This window comes from Cheilinus undulatus, linkage group 16 (genome assembly GCF_018320785.1).
Source record: "Cheilinus undulatus linkage group 16, ASM1832078v1, whole genome shotgun sequence".
Taxonomy (NCBI): domain Eukaryota; kingdom Metazoa; phylum Chordata; class Actinopteri; order Labriformes; family Labridae; genus Cheilinus; species Cheilinus undulatus.
Window position 1 is genome coordinate 10,100,128 of NC_054880.1, and position 17,648 is coordinate 10,117,775.

The following is a 17,648-nucleotide window of genomic DNA, read 5'->3' on the forward strand; positions in this document are numbered from 1 at the left end:
AAGTCCCCATGAGAGGCTCAGTGATCATCCATGCATGCAAATAAAGACTCCATCCTGTAAAACTCCAGCTGTGTCTGCATTTTTGTTGCATAACCCCCTACTTACATCTCTGACGGTTCCCCAGGGGGGGCGCCACACTGCATCCCCCCTTCCCCATCAGGCATGCCTTGATCCAGGTACCGGCCACAGTGGGGTTTGAACCCCAGCATCCCCTGCAGAACTGGTCTAGTCCAGTTCTCTGTGCCACCACCGCCATACCTTTCACACTACCATCTCTTCTCCTGGCGCATTTATCCTCTTTGTTCAGGATGTGGCTTTAAAATTCACTGAGACCAAGATGGGAGTTGAACCTGGAACCTCCAGACTGTGAGTCAGTCCATTATCTCATTAGGCTACAGAGCCAGACATGTAGCAGAGCCTCAGAGGGGGTTTTCTTTCTTTATTTGGACTCAAATCTTGAAAACTTAGAGACTTTGGTTAGATTTGAAAGGCCAACTCCTGTCTAGGTCTCCTGAAGTCTATATTTAGACTCAGACTTTTAAAGTAGATGAACCCATGGTAAGATTTGAACCTGTAAACTCCTAATTCAAAGTCAGTTGGCTTTTCCACTAATCCACTGAGACACACACACCTGTTCATGTTTCTCAGAGGATCTGATCTCTGCTTTTGGGGACTGGACTTAAAAATGTACCAAGAATCAAACCCACAACCTTCCAACTCCATGGCAGTCCTCTTTACTCCTGAGTCAGAGATTTACATCAGCAGCATCAAAAGTCCACAGAAGATTTGAACCAACAACCTCATGACTCCAGGGCAGTTACCTGTCCAACTGAGCTAACACACAGGCTAAAGCTAGCTGCAGTTTCTCTGAGACTTCGTATCTGGAGTAGAACATCTGTGATCTACGATCCACAATCTTTGCTGCTGGAGACCATTTTCATACTTGAGTTGCACATCTCCATGAGTGATGATCTTTGCTGCTGAAGACCGTTTTCATACTAGAGTAGAACATCTCTATGATTGACAATCTTTGCTGCTGAAGACCATTTTCACATCTTGAGTTGCATATCTCCGTGAGTGGTGATCTTTGCTGCTGAAGACCATTTTCACATCTTGACTTGCACATGCTCCTCTGGTCGATCTTCATCACCAATGATTGGAACATTCAGTTAATGCTTTTAGCCACTCGGTCATTTTTCTCATGTGGAGTGAGCGTGCACAAGAGGGAGAGGGAGTGAGGCTGCAAGCATGCAGGAGAGAGAGATAGAGAAATAGTGGCTGAGCCAAGCAGAGCAGAAAGAGGAGCTGTGAAAATGATAATACAGTGATTTGTTCATAATTTGGAGCTGCATTCAAAATTTTCTGGGTGCATGCCTCCTTCCCATTAGTTTCACTGCCAAAATAATGGCAAGCTCTGGAAATTAATGACGGACATCACCCTCTGTTTCTGTGACAGTGTGTGAGTGTTGCAAAGCTCACATAACCCATGGGTGCAGCGTGCCTTGTTGCTGGCATGCAATGGTTGCTACGTGTCCGCTGTCGCGTAACACCTCGACATGCAATGGGTTGCGAGGGCCCATTATCGGTGTATGCAGCTTTAATTATTCTTATTATGTCTATTATTATTATCAATTTTTTTTATGATTTTATCTCGTCATGGGAATAAATAAACTTAGGGTAATGTTAGTTTATTTCCAGGCATTTTCAGTCTTTTTAAAAACGTCTGCATCATATTTCGAATTCATGCATCTTTAACTTTGTTGTGTCTTTGCGATGAGACAAGACTTTTGGATTATCTGCAGTGCTTATCCATTAAATCAATTTTTGATTTTGCTTAGATTGAGCATGAGATAATGATTATTTTCGTTTGTGGACATTTTGAAGATGAATGACTTACATGGAATTTTGTGTATTCCCGAGCTTTGTTACCTCAGTCTCTACAGTCTTTGTTGGGTTTTTACATTTTTATCACTTCTATCTGCCTTTTAACATCATACACAGTGGCTTACAAATAACTGTACTTGTAGTTCAGCTAGCAATTGAACTTTTATGACGTCTTGTAATGATCAGTATGAATTTTTAAACCGAGAGGAAGGCAAAGGGCTATTATCGCTTGTTTGCCTTAAAGTAAATTCAGAGATAAGTGTTATTATTAAAGTATTATTATAAACAAACGAACGCTGGTCGTTGAAAAGGGTTTACTTTGAAGGCAATAATCGGAAATATCTCTAATGAATTTTTTCTGACTTGACAGTTCAACCGATGCGGTACTCACTCCCACCACTAGAGGGCACAGTTAACACGTGTTTGAAGGGACTACTACTCTTGCAATTTTGGAAAGATTATAATTCTATGAGAGAAAGATCTGTTATTTTCATACCACTGTTAGACACAGCAAATTATTATTGAAGCAGTAGCTTAGAATGTTTACAATCATATGTTAGCCACATTAACAGTGGAAACAAAACACCAGTACATGTAGCTTAGCTTGCTACAGAGCTGCTGAGAAGATGACATCTTAAAAAGATTTTATTGAGTTATACTTTTTCAATGACGATGAAATTAAGTTTATTCCTTACAAATGCAGTAAATGAAAATGGTGGGTGATCTATTAATTGCCGTGCCAGTGCCCGGGGGCATGTAAAGTCATTGACATATTTCTATGAAGTTGCTTTTAAAACATTTACTGTGATAGGGACAACCGGAAATATGACAATGTTAATTTTTTTGTCTTGACCATCGCTTATGTTGTAGTAATTACTCATTGTGTCCACAAGAGGACACCATTAATATGTTGAAGTCATACGGTATAAATACGGTTTTCATCAGTTTCATCAGGCAAACTGTTTGAAACTCGTTTCAGGAATGAATAGGCATGTGGCGAATTTTATGTTATTTGACATCCTTCAGTCTATTTAAAAAAAAAAAAAACATGCGCAGTTACGCCATTTAACTTTTAACAGAACCTCCACAACGGCAGTGATTGCGTTTTATTCAGCCACAAGGCTGATAGGTTAACATTTCATCATGTATAAACAAGATCTTAATTTTAGATAAAGGAGTAAGAAGGTTATTTTTGTTGTAGGTGTTACAATTGAGTACGTTGAGATGAGCCCTTGTTTATTACTGGCTGTACTGACTGCTCTCCGTTGCCAAATAAGCTGCGTTTATCGATAGAGAATAAAAAATATCAAAACTGGTGTGATGAACATACAAAATGACATTTCTTGTTAGATTGCTACTGAATTTTAATACATTAACTTGCATGCAGTTCAGTCTTCTGACCACAAGAGGGCGTTGGCAAAACAAGGGTTCCAAAGCCTAACCATTGTAAAAGTAGCTACAACAGTATACAACTGCTTCCGGTTAGACGTTTAAAGACGAATAAAATCGTTCCACACCCAACGTGTTCACCAGCTAAGCTCTCGAATTTTTATATGAAATAAACGACTAGCGCGATTCCCAGATAGAACTGTGTGTCACAGTTGCCTTGCAAATTCTCGTCCTCCAAATCGTCTAGTCTTGCGGTCATAGAATGGTCATAGAACAACGTATGATGCGTCTTTACTTTTGTATTTCTTCATTTGTTCAGCCAATAGTTAGTTTGAGAACAAAACTGAATTAAAACTGTTGTTTTTAGTCCTTAGAATATTACTGATTGTAAAAAAAAAACAAAACAAAAAAAAAAAAAAACCACTGAACCTTTTGATTTTGTACAGCAATTAATACCTAGCTGTAAAAAGACAAGAAAATTACAAATTTTAAGTGGAGATAGAATACAACAACAAATACTGCACAGACTGGGAGACAAAAGAAAAACACAGAGATCATATCTGTTTAAACTGTTGAAATACTTATATTTATACATTCATATACATTTATGTAGATGGTTGTTCGTTTAGTTTGTCAATTAAAGGAGGTGGGGTACTTAACATTTAGAAGGCCAAATACTTGTTTTCAGGTACTATGCCCTGGATTAAAGGTAAAACTATATCCTGGAGAAGCCAGACGTTGTGGTTATTTAAGTCTGAGGGTTGCAAATGTCACTAGAAAATATCTGTCAGCATATGCAATATGTTATATAGTAGATACTCACCAGTGGCAGGTTTCTTTTGTCATATACAGTACAGTGTCCTCTCTTTTTTATTTCATGTGGCTGCAACAACAAAAGTCATTCTATTATTCACAAGTTACTATGAGCTGAAATTTGCAAATCCCTCATTAAAAACCAGAGTGACAGAACTTTGCTGTATTATTCTGCACAACATGGTGCAGCTCAGAGTTTCAGGGAGCTCTGTCTTTGCCAAAAACTGATCCTGTTGCTTAGTAACTTCTGACTTTGCTTCATCTGATTTTCACTGTATTACTCCAACAAGAGGATTTTATTTCAAGAAAGCAAGTTAAACTCCTCTTACTGGAATATGGGATAAACTTAAATGTGTGTTCATTTTTTATGGTAATTATTTGAATTTCTAATAAGCTACAGGTTGTAAAATGCTCACTGAACTCATGTTTTTATGCATACTCATAAAAGATGACATGCATTTCTGTTGCATGTGTAGACTTTAGACCACCATAAAAATACTGTACATGCTTCAAGACTTCTTATTTACAACAGCAAGGAAAAATAAACATCCGGTCATCCCCCCATATGTAACCAATACTATTAAAATATTACTAGATCAAATATCATCTATGAGTAAAAGATCTATTACATTTTAAAAACTGGTTTCCCAACTTATTTTATTTTTTTAGATTTAATTTAATCTTATTTCATTTAATCATGTACAATATTGTCTGCATAGGTTCTTTTTCACCTATGTGACATGTGGTTATGTGACAACACAGTACAACAGGCTCACCATATAATTCACAGCATTTTTATATCACATGTCTGTATTAAACCTAAATGTGTCTCATCCAGGACACATCCAGTTTTCTAATATTTGGTCTGCAGCGTTCTCCATGATCTGTGTGCAGTTATGTGACAAAAGTCAAGAAGCATACAAAATACTGTTAGGATGTCTGTGCAGGAAGTTAAAAATAGATGCAGCAAATGCTCACAATAACTGAGATATAATATCAGAAGTATTGTTATATTGCAGTGTGTGTAAAAGCTCTTAGAAGTAAACAAAAAAAAAGCAACTAAGAAACATTTTTTCAGTTGGAAATATTCAGATCTGAAACCCTGTGGACCATCCCCTCACTCCACCTATGTATCAGTCGAGGAGAATAAAAACACCCTCTCTGAGTCAGTTTAAAGATGAACATTTCTCGGTTTATTTATGTACAGAAATTCAGATGAAAAGATGGAGTCAAGTACAGAGGCATGTAGATTTCTGAGAACTTCAGAAAATAAGACCAACAGCTTCAGAGTTTTTATTTTAAACTTGCATCTGACAGAAAAGAAAAATCCTTATAGATGAGAGGAAATCAGGTCTAATTTTACTAAAAGAAAAAAATCATGCTGCGAGATTGAGGCTGTAAAATATGTACACTTCTACAATCCTGACAGTCTGTGCATATTTCACGAAGCAGAATATCTAAGTTTTTGATTAATTTTATGAAAAAATTTCTCCATTCAGTTTTTGTTTCTAAATAAATAATCAGCTTTTAACAAACAAATCTCAAGTCAAAGGTGATTTAAAACAAAAAAAGAAACACACCTTACCTAAATCACAACATTGTTTAGTATTTCCACCAAACAAACAGTGCATTGTTATAACTCTTGACACTGAACCCTCTTAGTCTAAAAGCGGCTGCTGGATCCTGAAATTCAAACACTTATTTCAAGTTAATACCAGCCACACTGCTTTCCAGGACATAATACACAAAAGCTGTTGTTTACCTGACAAACTTCCCAACTTGGTTTATCTACTGTTTTAAATCACAAGAATAAGAAAACTTGAACAAAACTCAGCTGCCATCAATGTCTAAGGCCATATTGTTTCATAGTTCTGCTCTTGTGACGTTGCAGTGTCAAAGAAGTGATGACCCTTGAGGAAAAAAAATCAGTCAACCCAAAATTCCATTAAAAATAAATGTAAGCAAAATCACTGTCTTCAAACTTGAAAGTCTGATGTTTAGTGATATGAGAAAAAACGCCAGAACACCAAAATGAATCCAAAGAACAAAGATGTTACGTGGGCACAGGTGAGCAGACAAAACAAGTCCTCACTATTTATTAGCAGATTGGTCACAAGAAGAGAAAATGAACACGTTTACAGAGAAATGGATGAAAAAAAAAGACAGCACACATGGGGACAGAAATATTTAAGTATAAACTATTGTGTAACTATGTTACATTTCTGTACAAGTGGCCAACCCTTTAAAACATGAGTACACAAGTATGCAGTAAAGAAGTACATGAGTATGCAGATGTCTGTCAGCTCTCCTGTATTGCATGCATTCTGTATTTCATGAACCAAGGTGCTTCTGCGTGCAGACTGATTTTCAACGCCTGCGTTAAATCTATGAGGAACTTCACAAGGCTGCACTTGAGGTGCTGGATCTTACCCACACATGTGCATGCGTACATTACACACTCATACGGTTACACACTCACACATGCACCAACACATTCTCACAACACACAATCAAACACACGTGTTTCCCCTCGACCTTCTACGACGCAAGAAAAAAGCTAAACAAAAACTAAAACACAGCTTCACCCACACCAGTCTTCCCCAGAATGAGGGAATAAATTAGCTCCATAAAATGCTTCTTTATAAAAGAAAAATAGATATTTATATAACTGTACACCTTAACTATACAGCATAAAGACAGGGAGCACGGAAAGAAGGGAAATTATCTCCAGAAATAAGACAGATTCTGGCAGTAGCACCCTTATCCCTCCAAACGCATGCGTCACTTTTTTCGTTGAGTTTTTTGCAGGAGATGAAGCATCCCTGGCTCTGCCTTAAGAGGCTGTTAACTAGGATCCTCTGTTGCATTCATCAGCTGTTAGTCCAGGACAGGACTGGATGAACGAGGCGAGCACAGGGAAAGCCCCATCTCTGTCTTCCTCGGTCTAAACTTGAGTCGGACCAGTTCTGCTCAGTGCTGCTCTTGTGCGGTCCGTCCAGCGGCTCATTCCTCGCTAGCTCTGCAGCAGTTCAGTCCGTTCTTGACAAAATGCTCTGGGTCTTTGGCGTGACCCATTCACACAGAAAACCCTCCACCTCTCAGCCTGAGTCTGAGTCACTTGTGTCTGAAGATGAGGACGAGGAGGAGGATGAAGAGGAGTCCGAGGAGGAGCTACTGGCACTGAGACGTGACGGCTGCGTGTGCTGCTCTGTTGTTGGTTTCTCTGCTGGATAAAACAAACATACACCATCAGGACCATTTGGTACGTATAGTCCTTCATCAACATGCATTTACGATAAAGTCACTTAAATTAAACACCACAACAAAGACATGGTGTTATCTTTCAAAAAAACCTTTATTTATTTATTTATTTTTTTGGTCTTATTGGATACGATAGTCAACACACGTGTGCACTAACACCAGGAATTGATCCAACCCTGATGACTAGAACCTTAAAAGCTTATTAAAGTTGAACTGGCACCCAAAACTTTAACAAGTATGTTCTATTGTAGGAAGCTAGCATCTTCATGTCTACTTAAATTCAGTATTATCTCATCAACAAAAACTATAACAAAAAATGTCAGTTGACAACCTATTTTTCAAGCAGAAGATTACAGTTCGACATCTTTGTTGACAAAAACTCTAATTTTAGTTTTTGTCAAGGAGACTAAGTGAGACTAAAATGTAACTCAGTGTTGCTGGTCATTTAAAATCCATAACAGAGTCCATGATAGAATCCATGAACGAGCACAAACTGTTAGGCGGGATGAATCTTAAGAATATAAAATAAAAGTGTGATTTTCACCAGAGAAAATTTTTTGACCACAAACTGAATGACTTTTATTGGCTAAAACTGGTCTTGTATACATTTTTAGTTCTTGTTGACCAAACCAGACTAATCTAAAAAGAGCAAAAATGACTAAAATGTGACTAAAACTTTTCAACCTTAAGACCAAGACTAGATTTAAAATATATTTCTAAGTTAACTCTTCTTTAAATTTATTCTTATTTATTCTAATTCTTGAATGTCTTTAAATGTGCTATATAAATAAAGTGGATTGGATAGGATTGATTTATAACTAGCTCATAATGTTGAAGCAGTTTTTTTAGATATGCCTTCAATAACTTTTTCTGACCACTACAACCTTGTAATGCTCTTCCACCACTAAGGCTGTACTCTGAAGACATCATACTGTAGGACTTACGTTTGGTCTTGGGTGGTTTCTTTCCAGAATTGAGCTGACCACTAACGTCCATCAGCCTTCTCTCCAGCTCAAGTTGTTTCTCCAAAGCGATCTCTTCCCGGGACTTGCCAGCAATGTTGTTTTTACTTGCTGTATTAAAAACAGAGAGGCAACAATGAGTACAGATCTACAGCTGGTAGACTTCACTGCATGTTTAAGAGATTTGAAGTGCAAAGGAAGGTATAATTTAAAAAAAATGGTCTGACATCTCTATGCATATTTATGTTAAATCACAAAGTTTTGTACAGTAGCCCATGTTAAAACCTATAAATGACTAAAGTAATATCTTCAGCTGACTAACCGTAAGGTTTCCGGGGTTTCTTCCTCAAACATGTCATGACATATCTCTCAAGCTCCCGCAGTGTGGACGGCTTCAGGGTCTCAAAGTCTATCTCAATCTCCTCTGGGTTGGTGTCCCTGAGCGACGGCTCGCGGGACTGGATGATGTAGACAACGCGGCCCAGTTTCTCACCGGGCAGCTTGTTGATGTCCAGGCTGAGTTGGCGCTTCTCGTCATACGACATGGGGGCTGTCTCCTCCTCTTCATCAGAGTCAAAATGACTTACTAAGGGTTCAAGAGCCGTCTGAGGCATGCTAAATGTCATGCTGGTCTTTTTGGATCTGAAAGTAAACATATTGGAAGGGAGGTTAAAAGATGACTGAGGGGTGCCATTTTCAAACCCGCAAAGGAACTAAATCTTTAAAGATGTAAAGAAAAAATACCCATATGCATCACACCTGACTGTGCTATACAGACTCATCCATAGTAGCTGATACAGCATGTCATAACTGCAACTCCCTTGTTGACCAGTGGGTGTCAGTACTCACTTGCTCTTGTTGTTTTTCTTGCTCGGTGCTTTCTTAATTGGCATTACAGGGCAGGTCGGTCCCTTGTTGGTCTTGGATTTAGGAGTTTTGGACATCTTAGGGGTCTTCGCAGGTTTAATAGGTGGTAAATCTTCCTCAATCCTCCGATGCTTCTCTTTCTCAACCTTTTTCTTCTTTTTCTTGTCTTTTTTCTCTTTCTTCTTCTTGGGTTTGACAATGGGGCCTTGGGAGAGTGCAGTGAGCTGCTCATGCACAGCTTTTAGCTGAAGACGGAAGGAAGAGGAGTCAGGAAGAACAGATAAGTCAGTAATAGCTGAGGTTTTAATGTGAATAGCCTAACAAAAAACTTCGTTTTGTGCTCTTTTGTTTACATCTATTCACTGAAACACAAACCTGTTCCTGCAGCTCTGCCAGTCGGTTTGCCCTCTCCTCTTCAGAGTCAGAGCTTGGGCTGCTCTCACTCTCCTCACTTTCACTGCTGAGCTCACTCTCTGATGATGATGAAGAGGAGGAGGAGGAAGATGAGGAGCTAGGGGGTGCTGGAGGCTCATCTGGCATCTTTGCAAAGCAGAATTCAAAGACATCCTAAAAGAATAAAGAAGCAAATTAAATATGTCTGCTCAAAAGCTATAAAGAACTATTTCTCTTCTACATGTCCTAAGTATATTACCTGCAGTTTCCTGGCCATGGCCACCACATCATGATCTGGAGGGTTGTACTTGTAGCAGTTGGAAAACATCAGTCGAACATCAGCAGCAAACTGTTGGGAGTCACGATACTCTCTGCTGTCCATCTTGCGCTGTAAAAGAGGAAGAGGATTTAATTTAATTATTGTATTGTATTGGCAATGTTTTTTTCTATTTAGATAGCTGAGGCCACTCTAGTGAGCCTAAATCTCCATCAGTCAATATGATTAGAGCCCATATTTTCCTTTACTCATATAGTCTTTGTACATATTCAAAATGCTAAATTATCTTTTACAAGATCCCAGCTGAGATATCTGTATGTCTAATTCAATGGCAGAATATGAGATCTGTTAGTGATGACATCTGTGCTGACAAGTTACCTTAATGGTACTGAGGTCCATTGGCTGTTTTATGATGTCATGGTAATCGTGGAGCCCAAGTGTAGAAGCATCAACAGGTTTGTAGAACGGCCAGGCGTACGCTGCATGCTTCTTTGACAGCAGTTCCTTTAGGACTCCATTGCAGTAACGCAACTGGGGGCCTAGCTTGCTGCGGCGCACTGGTGGTGGAGCCAGGGAATCAGGTAAATCCTTTTTAGGAGGCTTAATGGGTCGTCCACTTACTCCTCTCCTGGCCCCGGCTGATGCTTTGGTTCCCATCATCACTGGTCCACAGCTCATACCCATACCCATGCCAATGCCCATGCCCATGCCCATACCCATACCCATTCCCTGGCTGAGACTGAGGCCTTGGTTCATTCCCAGGCTTTGGTTGTGGTCCACTCCAAGAGAAGTGAGGGTGAGGGGGGAGTTGTGCCCACCGCCCATTCCCAGACTGATGCCGCTGACGCCCATGGTGTTCATGATGGGCATGGCGACTGTGGTTGGTGTCGTTGTGTCTGCTTTTCTTTTCACACCTTTTTTCTGATGTTGAAGGAAAGACAACCAAGATAGGGGCAGGTCAGAGAATGTTGCTTTTTTGGTGGTCTTTAGGTAATCATAAAATGTTTAAAGAGTCAAATTCTCACTACAAAGACAAAATAATCAGCTGTTCAAAATTACCTTAGTGGTGGGCTGTGTGGGAGGATGACTTGTAATGGTAGGGATGCTTTGTTCAGTTGTAAAAGGAGGAGGCAGGCTCTTGGTCAAAAGTGTCTGTGGAGGGGTGGAGAGGATTGAGTCCGGGGTTTCTGGGGTGGGAGGCGAGTAGGCCGACTGGGAGACAGCTGGGACCTGATGAGCTGTAGTCACTCCTCCAGAGACTGCCAGAGAGTAGAGATAGGGTTAATTCAGTAAATAACACAAATATCTGGGGGAAAGATTGTGTCCATTCATGCATGTGTGCATTTACAGGTGCATTCGTGACAGATTGACAAATTTAAAATTCCGTGCATGTGCAGCAGTCCTGCAGTCCTTGCTTACTTGCATTAACTCTTCCTTTTCTTCCAGGTTTGCCAGGTTTACTCCGTGGAGGGGGAGGAGGCAGCTCTTCCTCCTCCTGAGGCATCTGGGCCACTTTCTGCAGGAATGCCTTCTCCAGTGACTGAGCCATGAGTACAATGTCATCTGTAGGCTGCATAGAAGGAAATTTGGAGAGACTTTAACAAACATCAATACAGCTTTAAGCTTTAATGTTATACAGGTTTAAGTTGAAATCATACTTTGATGGACTAGATAACAAACCAGAACAGTTCCAAATTCTAAAAACAACATGATGGCTTCATTTCGAATCCCAAAAAAATGATTTCATGGTATTTATCATCCAACCCAGATGTTACACATGGGATTTGTGTCATCTTAATTTTGGTGTTTTTAACAAACAAGAAGTAGCATGTTGTCTTGACTACCAGCAGCAGTTGAGTAAAACATAATCGCTAGGATGTCCTAGCACACAAAACCCCTAAATCACTGACCAACAATAGTTTACCTTGTTATAAATGTAGCAGTTTGTGAACATGGTGTTGAAGTCCTGCATGCACTCGCTGGCACAGCGGTAGTAATTATTTTCCAGTCTTTTCTTTATTGTGCCCATGTCCATTGGAGTTTTGATGATCTTATGATAGTCCTAAAGAAAGACAGATATGCTTAGTGACACCATACTATGCACACTTTCTTTGAAGTGGTGGAGGAAGTAAGATCTGTTAGGGTTTATCTGGACAGAGGGCTGTAATGTCATATTTATAAACACACTCACGGGCAGATTGAGTTTGACTGCATCTACAGGTTCATGGAAGGGCCAGGCAAAGTGGTGCCTCCACAACGACTTGAGAAGAACTTTCTGCAAGAACTGAAGCTGGTTGGTCATCCTTCCTTGACGGCTCGGATCCTTCACTGGGGGCTGAGGGGGTCCTATGTGTGCCATCTGATTAATGGAGGGCATCCCAGGGCTCTCAAAACCCTCATAAAGCAGCGAAGGTTTTCTGATCCGCTTTCCAGCTGTGCCAGAATTCTGTTCCATCGTTGTGATGCCCATTATGCCAATCTCAACCCCACCAAGGGAGCTGTAGAGGGTTAAAAGACCAGTTTACTAGTAGGCTCACGCTGTTGATAATAGCACAGCTTAAATGACAAGAACATACAGTTTAAGATGCACAGCATTATCTATATATTGGTACAGTACACTGCCTAAAACAGACCTGGTACTTTTTATCTGCATGGTATTTCACAATAGAAGACCTTTATTACCTATGCCCTCTTTTATTTTGCAGTAATACACACAGCTTTTATCATATATTACCCAGCTGTTCCCTACGGGCAAATATTAATAGCTCAAAAGTCACAGCAGAAGAATAATTTATGATACACATTTGGTTTCCAACCTCTTGGTACCAAGTTACATTTAATTATTGGTAAAGGAAAATGTTAAAACTTCGATCATAACAGTCCCGCACACTCAACAATGTACTAAGAAATTCAAAGAAAATTTACCTCACATGCACAGTATGTCACATATTTTACTCTGAGAGCCTTTCTCCTGTTTAACATTTCTCCTAAAGCAGCATTACCAGTCCAGATGACAACAGTCATTACTGCTTCCTTCTCTCAGTCCCACCAGCAGTACAAAGATACACTACAGAAACTATTCTCTCATAGGCTAGTGGACTGAGTTTTAGCTGACCTGACTCTGTAAACAGCACTGGTCCAGTTTATTTTTACATACCTATTTTTCTTTACAATGCTTCATCAGAAGACTGATTACTACCAGTCTTTCACTCTTAGTGTGGGTAATTCAACAGGATAGGCAACGCTGTTCCTGGAGTTAACTGAGCCAAGAGCTTGCACTGGACCGTAAAAACATCTAAGCTGCTCTAACACCTGGCATGTGTCAGTAGTATCCATGCCCAAGGAGTTCCTAGCACCACTGCATTAGTACAACAGATTTACATACACCTTAACGAGGAATTTTTAAAAATTTGAATATCGCTTGCAGAGCACTTCACTTCCAACTTTATGAACTGCCATTCAACACATTACATAATATCCACTTATGACAACATTACTTTAGAAAATGTAAACACGAAGAAGCCATTTCTCACTATATCCTACCAGCATTGCTCTGTCATCCCTTGAAGAAACTGTCGCAGACATTACCAATACTGTACATAACAAATGTCATATAAACATATCTAGCAATCTTATACTCTCCTTGTGTTGAGAAAACATACCTTAAAAATTGTACTAGTATGTACAGAGTAATTTCTCAACGCGCATTCTTACATATTATACTTGAATAATTAAGTTTACTAAAGGATTATTTTTCCATCAGGGTCTTACAGTTTCCTCTGCCTCCACTGAAGTTGACAAGGTCCTGCTGTGACGTCCTACTGAGGGGCAAACAAAACTTGGTCCGTAGAATAGTGTCTAGTCTTCTGCATTCGCATGGAATTATAGAGACTTGTTTTGTCAAAGTGCATTATTTAATATGCATAGTGGGTGCAATGCGAGTTTATATCACAGTTAAAATTTAACTTAATATGACACATGGCTATGTTTACATTTTAGTTTGGAACTGAAGTTCTGTTAAAATAACAAAAGATGCAACATGTTCAAGTTGATGTTGTTACATTACATATCAAAAGGTACCTAGAGGAAAGATATTCAAATAATTTCAAATTAAAATTATCTGTTCATCTGTCAACCTATGCTTCTGGTTTTGATAAAGGTTTATTTAGCCTATATTGAATAAAATCTGTCCAACTGGACATTAGAGTAAAAAAAAAACTAATATGCAGAAAGCCTATTGCGATTTAATGAAAAAGCAATCCTTTTTGAATGATGCAACTTTTGGAAACACATTTGACAGTTAGTGTACTTTATTATTAAAAGAAAAGAAGTCATGTACATAATATTAACATCAGACATGTTAACTGTAAAACTGATAAACACAGATGAAAAAAATAAGTATGAAAAATCAAATAAACATAACAGGTAAATAATTACTAAAGTTCAATGGCGCTGAGTTGGTAATATAGGTAATAAGGGTAATAAAGGCTTTATATTTTGATCGTAATTGAGAAACATCGTTGTTGGCGCTACTTAGGGTTGTTTGACACTGAGCGATGTAACTAGGCAACCAAATGAAGCACCCAACACACATGGATATCCTACGGAGCCGATACACCTGAGATCACCACAAACCCCTGTCCATTACACCGTGACACTACACAGCTAAACACGCAATAATAACATATGTCCGCCCTCCTATCGTTTTGGTATACCTTAAAATCGCCACTGACTCAGCCTGCAGTCGACACAACTTCAGTCCTGAGAGTCACCGATACACATTACAACGTTACTAGTCAGACATTGCGTGAATTAATTCAAATAGATTCAAAACACAATCAAAACATTACACAAGCACAGAGATCTAGGTCGGAAAGGGTTACCAGCATAAGACACGGAAAGGCTCAGGTCTATGAAGCTAATGCTAGCCATGCTAGCACCAACTACCAGGCTGTGGGAGAGAGCGGCCGATGGCAGAAAGCTCCGAAGATGGCGCCGGAGTCAAACGAACAACAGTCGCAGCCTGTTAAGACTCGGATTATTTCCATTACAAGAACTACTCTTCTATCGCTTGAACAACACGTTAAACGTCTTCATGCAGCACACCAGTGTCCATTAATCCCCATCTCCGGTAATTATAGCAATCACGGGGTGCCAGCAGCGATTTTTCAATCAAAACATGAGAAAATGTTTTCAATATCCCCTCTGATGGATAGCCGAGAGTCAATTATACCAGTAGATACCTGTCAATTGGCGGGTTAACTGCCATATCCATTAGGATGGATCCGGATTCTGTTTATAGCTAGGCTCAGACCTGGATCCGACTCTGTCCGCGGATTTCCCGGTTCCCCGCCACAGCGAAGTCGTCTGATCTGCTCGTTGAAATGGCGACTATGCTGCTGCACCCGTGCTTATAAAGACAGTCCATTCACCCTATTGGATAGGACTCCACCAACTATCCACGCCCACTAACTTTTAACTGGCTGCTTGTGATGTCCGTCAAACTCACCACACCCCTTGTTACTGAGACTTTGGCGGACATTCATTTGGGTCATCCGATTTAACAACGTTTTCCTGTCGGTCACGGAAATTACAAAGCAGGATGTATCTTAACGGTTGATTTTAACTGTAAAGCTACCTGTAACTAGTCCTTATCATAATTCTGCACATAATACAAGGGACGCGAAGTCATCATTCTCATTATCATATTACATTACGTCAATGTATCCGAAGCGATTGTGGGGATTGGTCAACACGGTAGTAACGCGGGCTTTCAGGGTGAATACCAAGAAGGCTATTGGTTGTTCCACCAAGTCACGCGCAACCCTCAAGAGCGCACAGCCTTTCCCCACGAGCTCTCCGCTTACCAGAATATCCGCATTTCTGTCTCACAGAGAAGACTCACAGCCGCCATCTTAAGCACAATGACACTGTGTCATCTGAGGATTTCTTCCTGAAAGATTTACCATTTTTCAAAATACTACAAGCACAGATCCGAATCAATTAACGTAAAAAGCAATCCACTGATAATAAAGACCTTCGTTTAAGAAAAAAAAAAAACTAAAAAGAAAACAGGGCCTCCATAATTCACATAACTAAAAATACCGATTCACTCCTGGTCAAACATCAAACTCGGCTGATCAACAGTGAAACGGCAGTCAACTAACAAAAAGACCACACCTAACCTTGTTGTAAAGACGCACCAAGACCCACTGAATGACACAGCAGTTTCGCAGTGACCTCACCCAACATTTTGCTTTGTCCGAAAGCAAAGCAATAAGAAAACCAAAAGTACTGCCAAAGAAATAACAAGATAAAGTTACATATCAAAGAAACTCATATAATTGAGTCAGAATTATTTAGTGTGTGAAAATAAGACTGGCCACGAAGTTTTTGCTACATACAGCTTAATCGTACCAAGTATGCCTACATCGCAAAGAATGTTTCTTAAGAAAAAATCAGATTTTCAATAAAACAGACTTTCAGAGAGAGGTTACCTAACCTCACAGGCCCATCCCCCACAACAAGGTTACAAATACCCTACAATGTCACTCAGTAAAACATTGAAAATAACGAAAGATTCATACAATATTAAATGTTAACATAAGAAACAAATAAATTGATAAAGCCCTGGTAAAATAAAATAAAGAAATCTACAGTTAAGACTTAAAGTTAGATAATCCAAAAGACAAAGATATAAATCTGAGAAAAAGTATTACACGAAAAAAGAGAATAAAAATAAATGTAGCCTTGTAAATCCAAAAGTAATGTGAAACCTTTCTTCAAATTATCTTCTTGTCCTCCACCTCGATACTTTTTAACCAACACATTTCCCTCAAACATGTCCGCCTTCTTCCCCCATTCCCTGAGCTGGGTGGGGGAGGGGCGTCATGTGACAACATAAGCCCTACCGCAGCTGCTTATCAAAAACTGAACACGTGGCATTCCTCAAAAAGGCAACAAAACGTATCCACGTTGTGATCCTCCGAAACACGCGTGTCCTCGTTGTTCCAATCTCTTGATTTTAACTCAATTTATGATTAAAATTTCGAGATAAAGCAGCCGAAATTCACGAACAAAGAGCATAGTTTTAGACGGATTTGGCTCGACCCGATTGGTCGAGCTTAATCACGTGACAAGAACGATTATCGTGCTATTTGTTGCGTTATTTCTCCAGATATCCTGTGTTTGAATCCATATATGGTTGTTATAATCCATAACAGGCCATGTTTAGTTGTTCAGTTTGCCTCAAAGGGTATGAAATGTCTCGTTTTCTCCAGATGACGATGGCTGTCGATTGCGTCCGGCTGTTGCAACATGAACTATCGCGCATGCGCATTTGACACGAATACGCATTTGACAGCGACGCTCTAGGAATGCAAGTGGCTGATCTAAGAGCAGTTTCGCCTTTGCATACGGTGGGTGCAGGTTTTTGAGTGTTCGGTGAAAAGGAGGTGTGTTGCGGAGGAGCCGACCAAGGTTTATGTCCATGTTAAAGCAGTGGGAAACAGAGCAGTCGTATAAGTTGGCCTATATTATATTTCTATCCGTCTAGCTTTGTATCCCAAGAGCTCATCTTCAGGACTGTGCTGATTTCATTTAAACAAACTTAATCTAGCATAAGTACCAAAAAAGAAAAAAAGTTAGATGAAACAATGGGACTGACATCACTTCGGAAAGTTGCATATGAATGTGTTAATGAGGGTTTCTGAAAAAAATACTGTGGTTTTCCCTTTATTTTCTCTCTGAGCATGTTGCGCTTGAGTTGGGAAATGGAGGGTCGCTGGTATGAATGAAGGAAG

The 17,648-nt window shown here is 39.6% G+C and overlaps 1 protein-coding gene across 2 annotated transcripts; it reads right to left on the reverse strand.

The window, feature by feature from the left end:
• Nucleotides 1-6,139: 6,139 nt before the first annotated feature.
• Nucleotides 6,140-17,163, reverse strand: brd2a (bromodomain containing 2a). 2 transcript variants are annotated; one of them, XM_041807957.1, is made up of 12 exons: nt 15,090-17,163; nt 12,038-12,344; nt 11,771-11,908; nt 11,266-11,416; nt 10,906-11,105; nt 10,225-10,767; nt 9,829-9,957; nt 9,552-9,743; nt 9,159-9,421; nt 8,632-8,951; nt 8,292-8,420; nt 6,140-7,309 (listed from the first exon to the last, which is right to left on the reverse strand). In XM_041807957.1, the coding sequence occupies exons 1-12, from the start codon at nt 15,119-15,121 to the stop codon at nt 7,185-7,187; spliced, it is 2,529 nt and encodes an 842-aa protein (XP_041663891.1). In that variant the 5' UTR covers nt 15,122-17,163; the 3' UTR covers nt 6,140-7,184. The 2 variants fall into 2 exon arrangements, with proteins under 2 accessions (XP_041663891.1, XP_041663890.1); XM_041807956.1 differs by having other exon boundaries at nt 6,140-7,312; nt 15,090-17,162.
• Nucleotides 17,164-17,648: the final 485 nt, after the last annotated feature.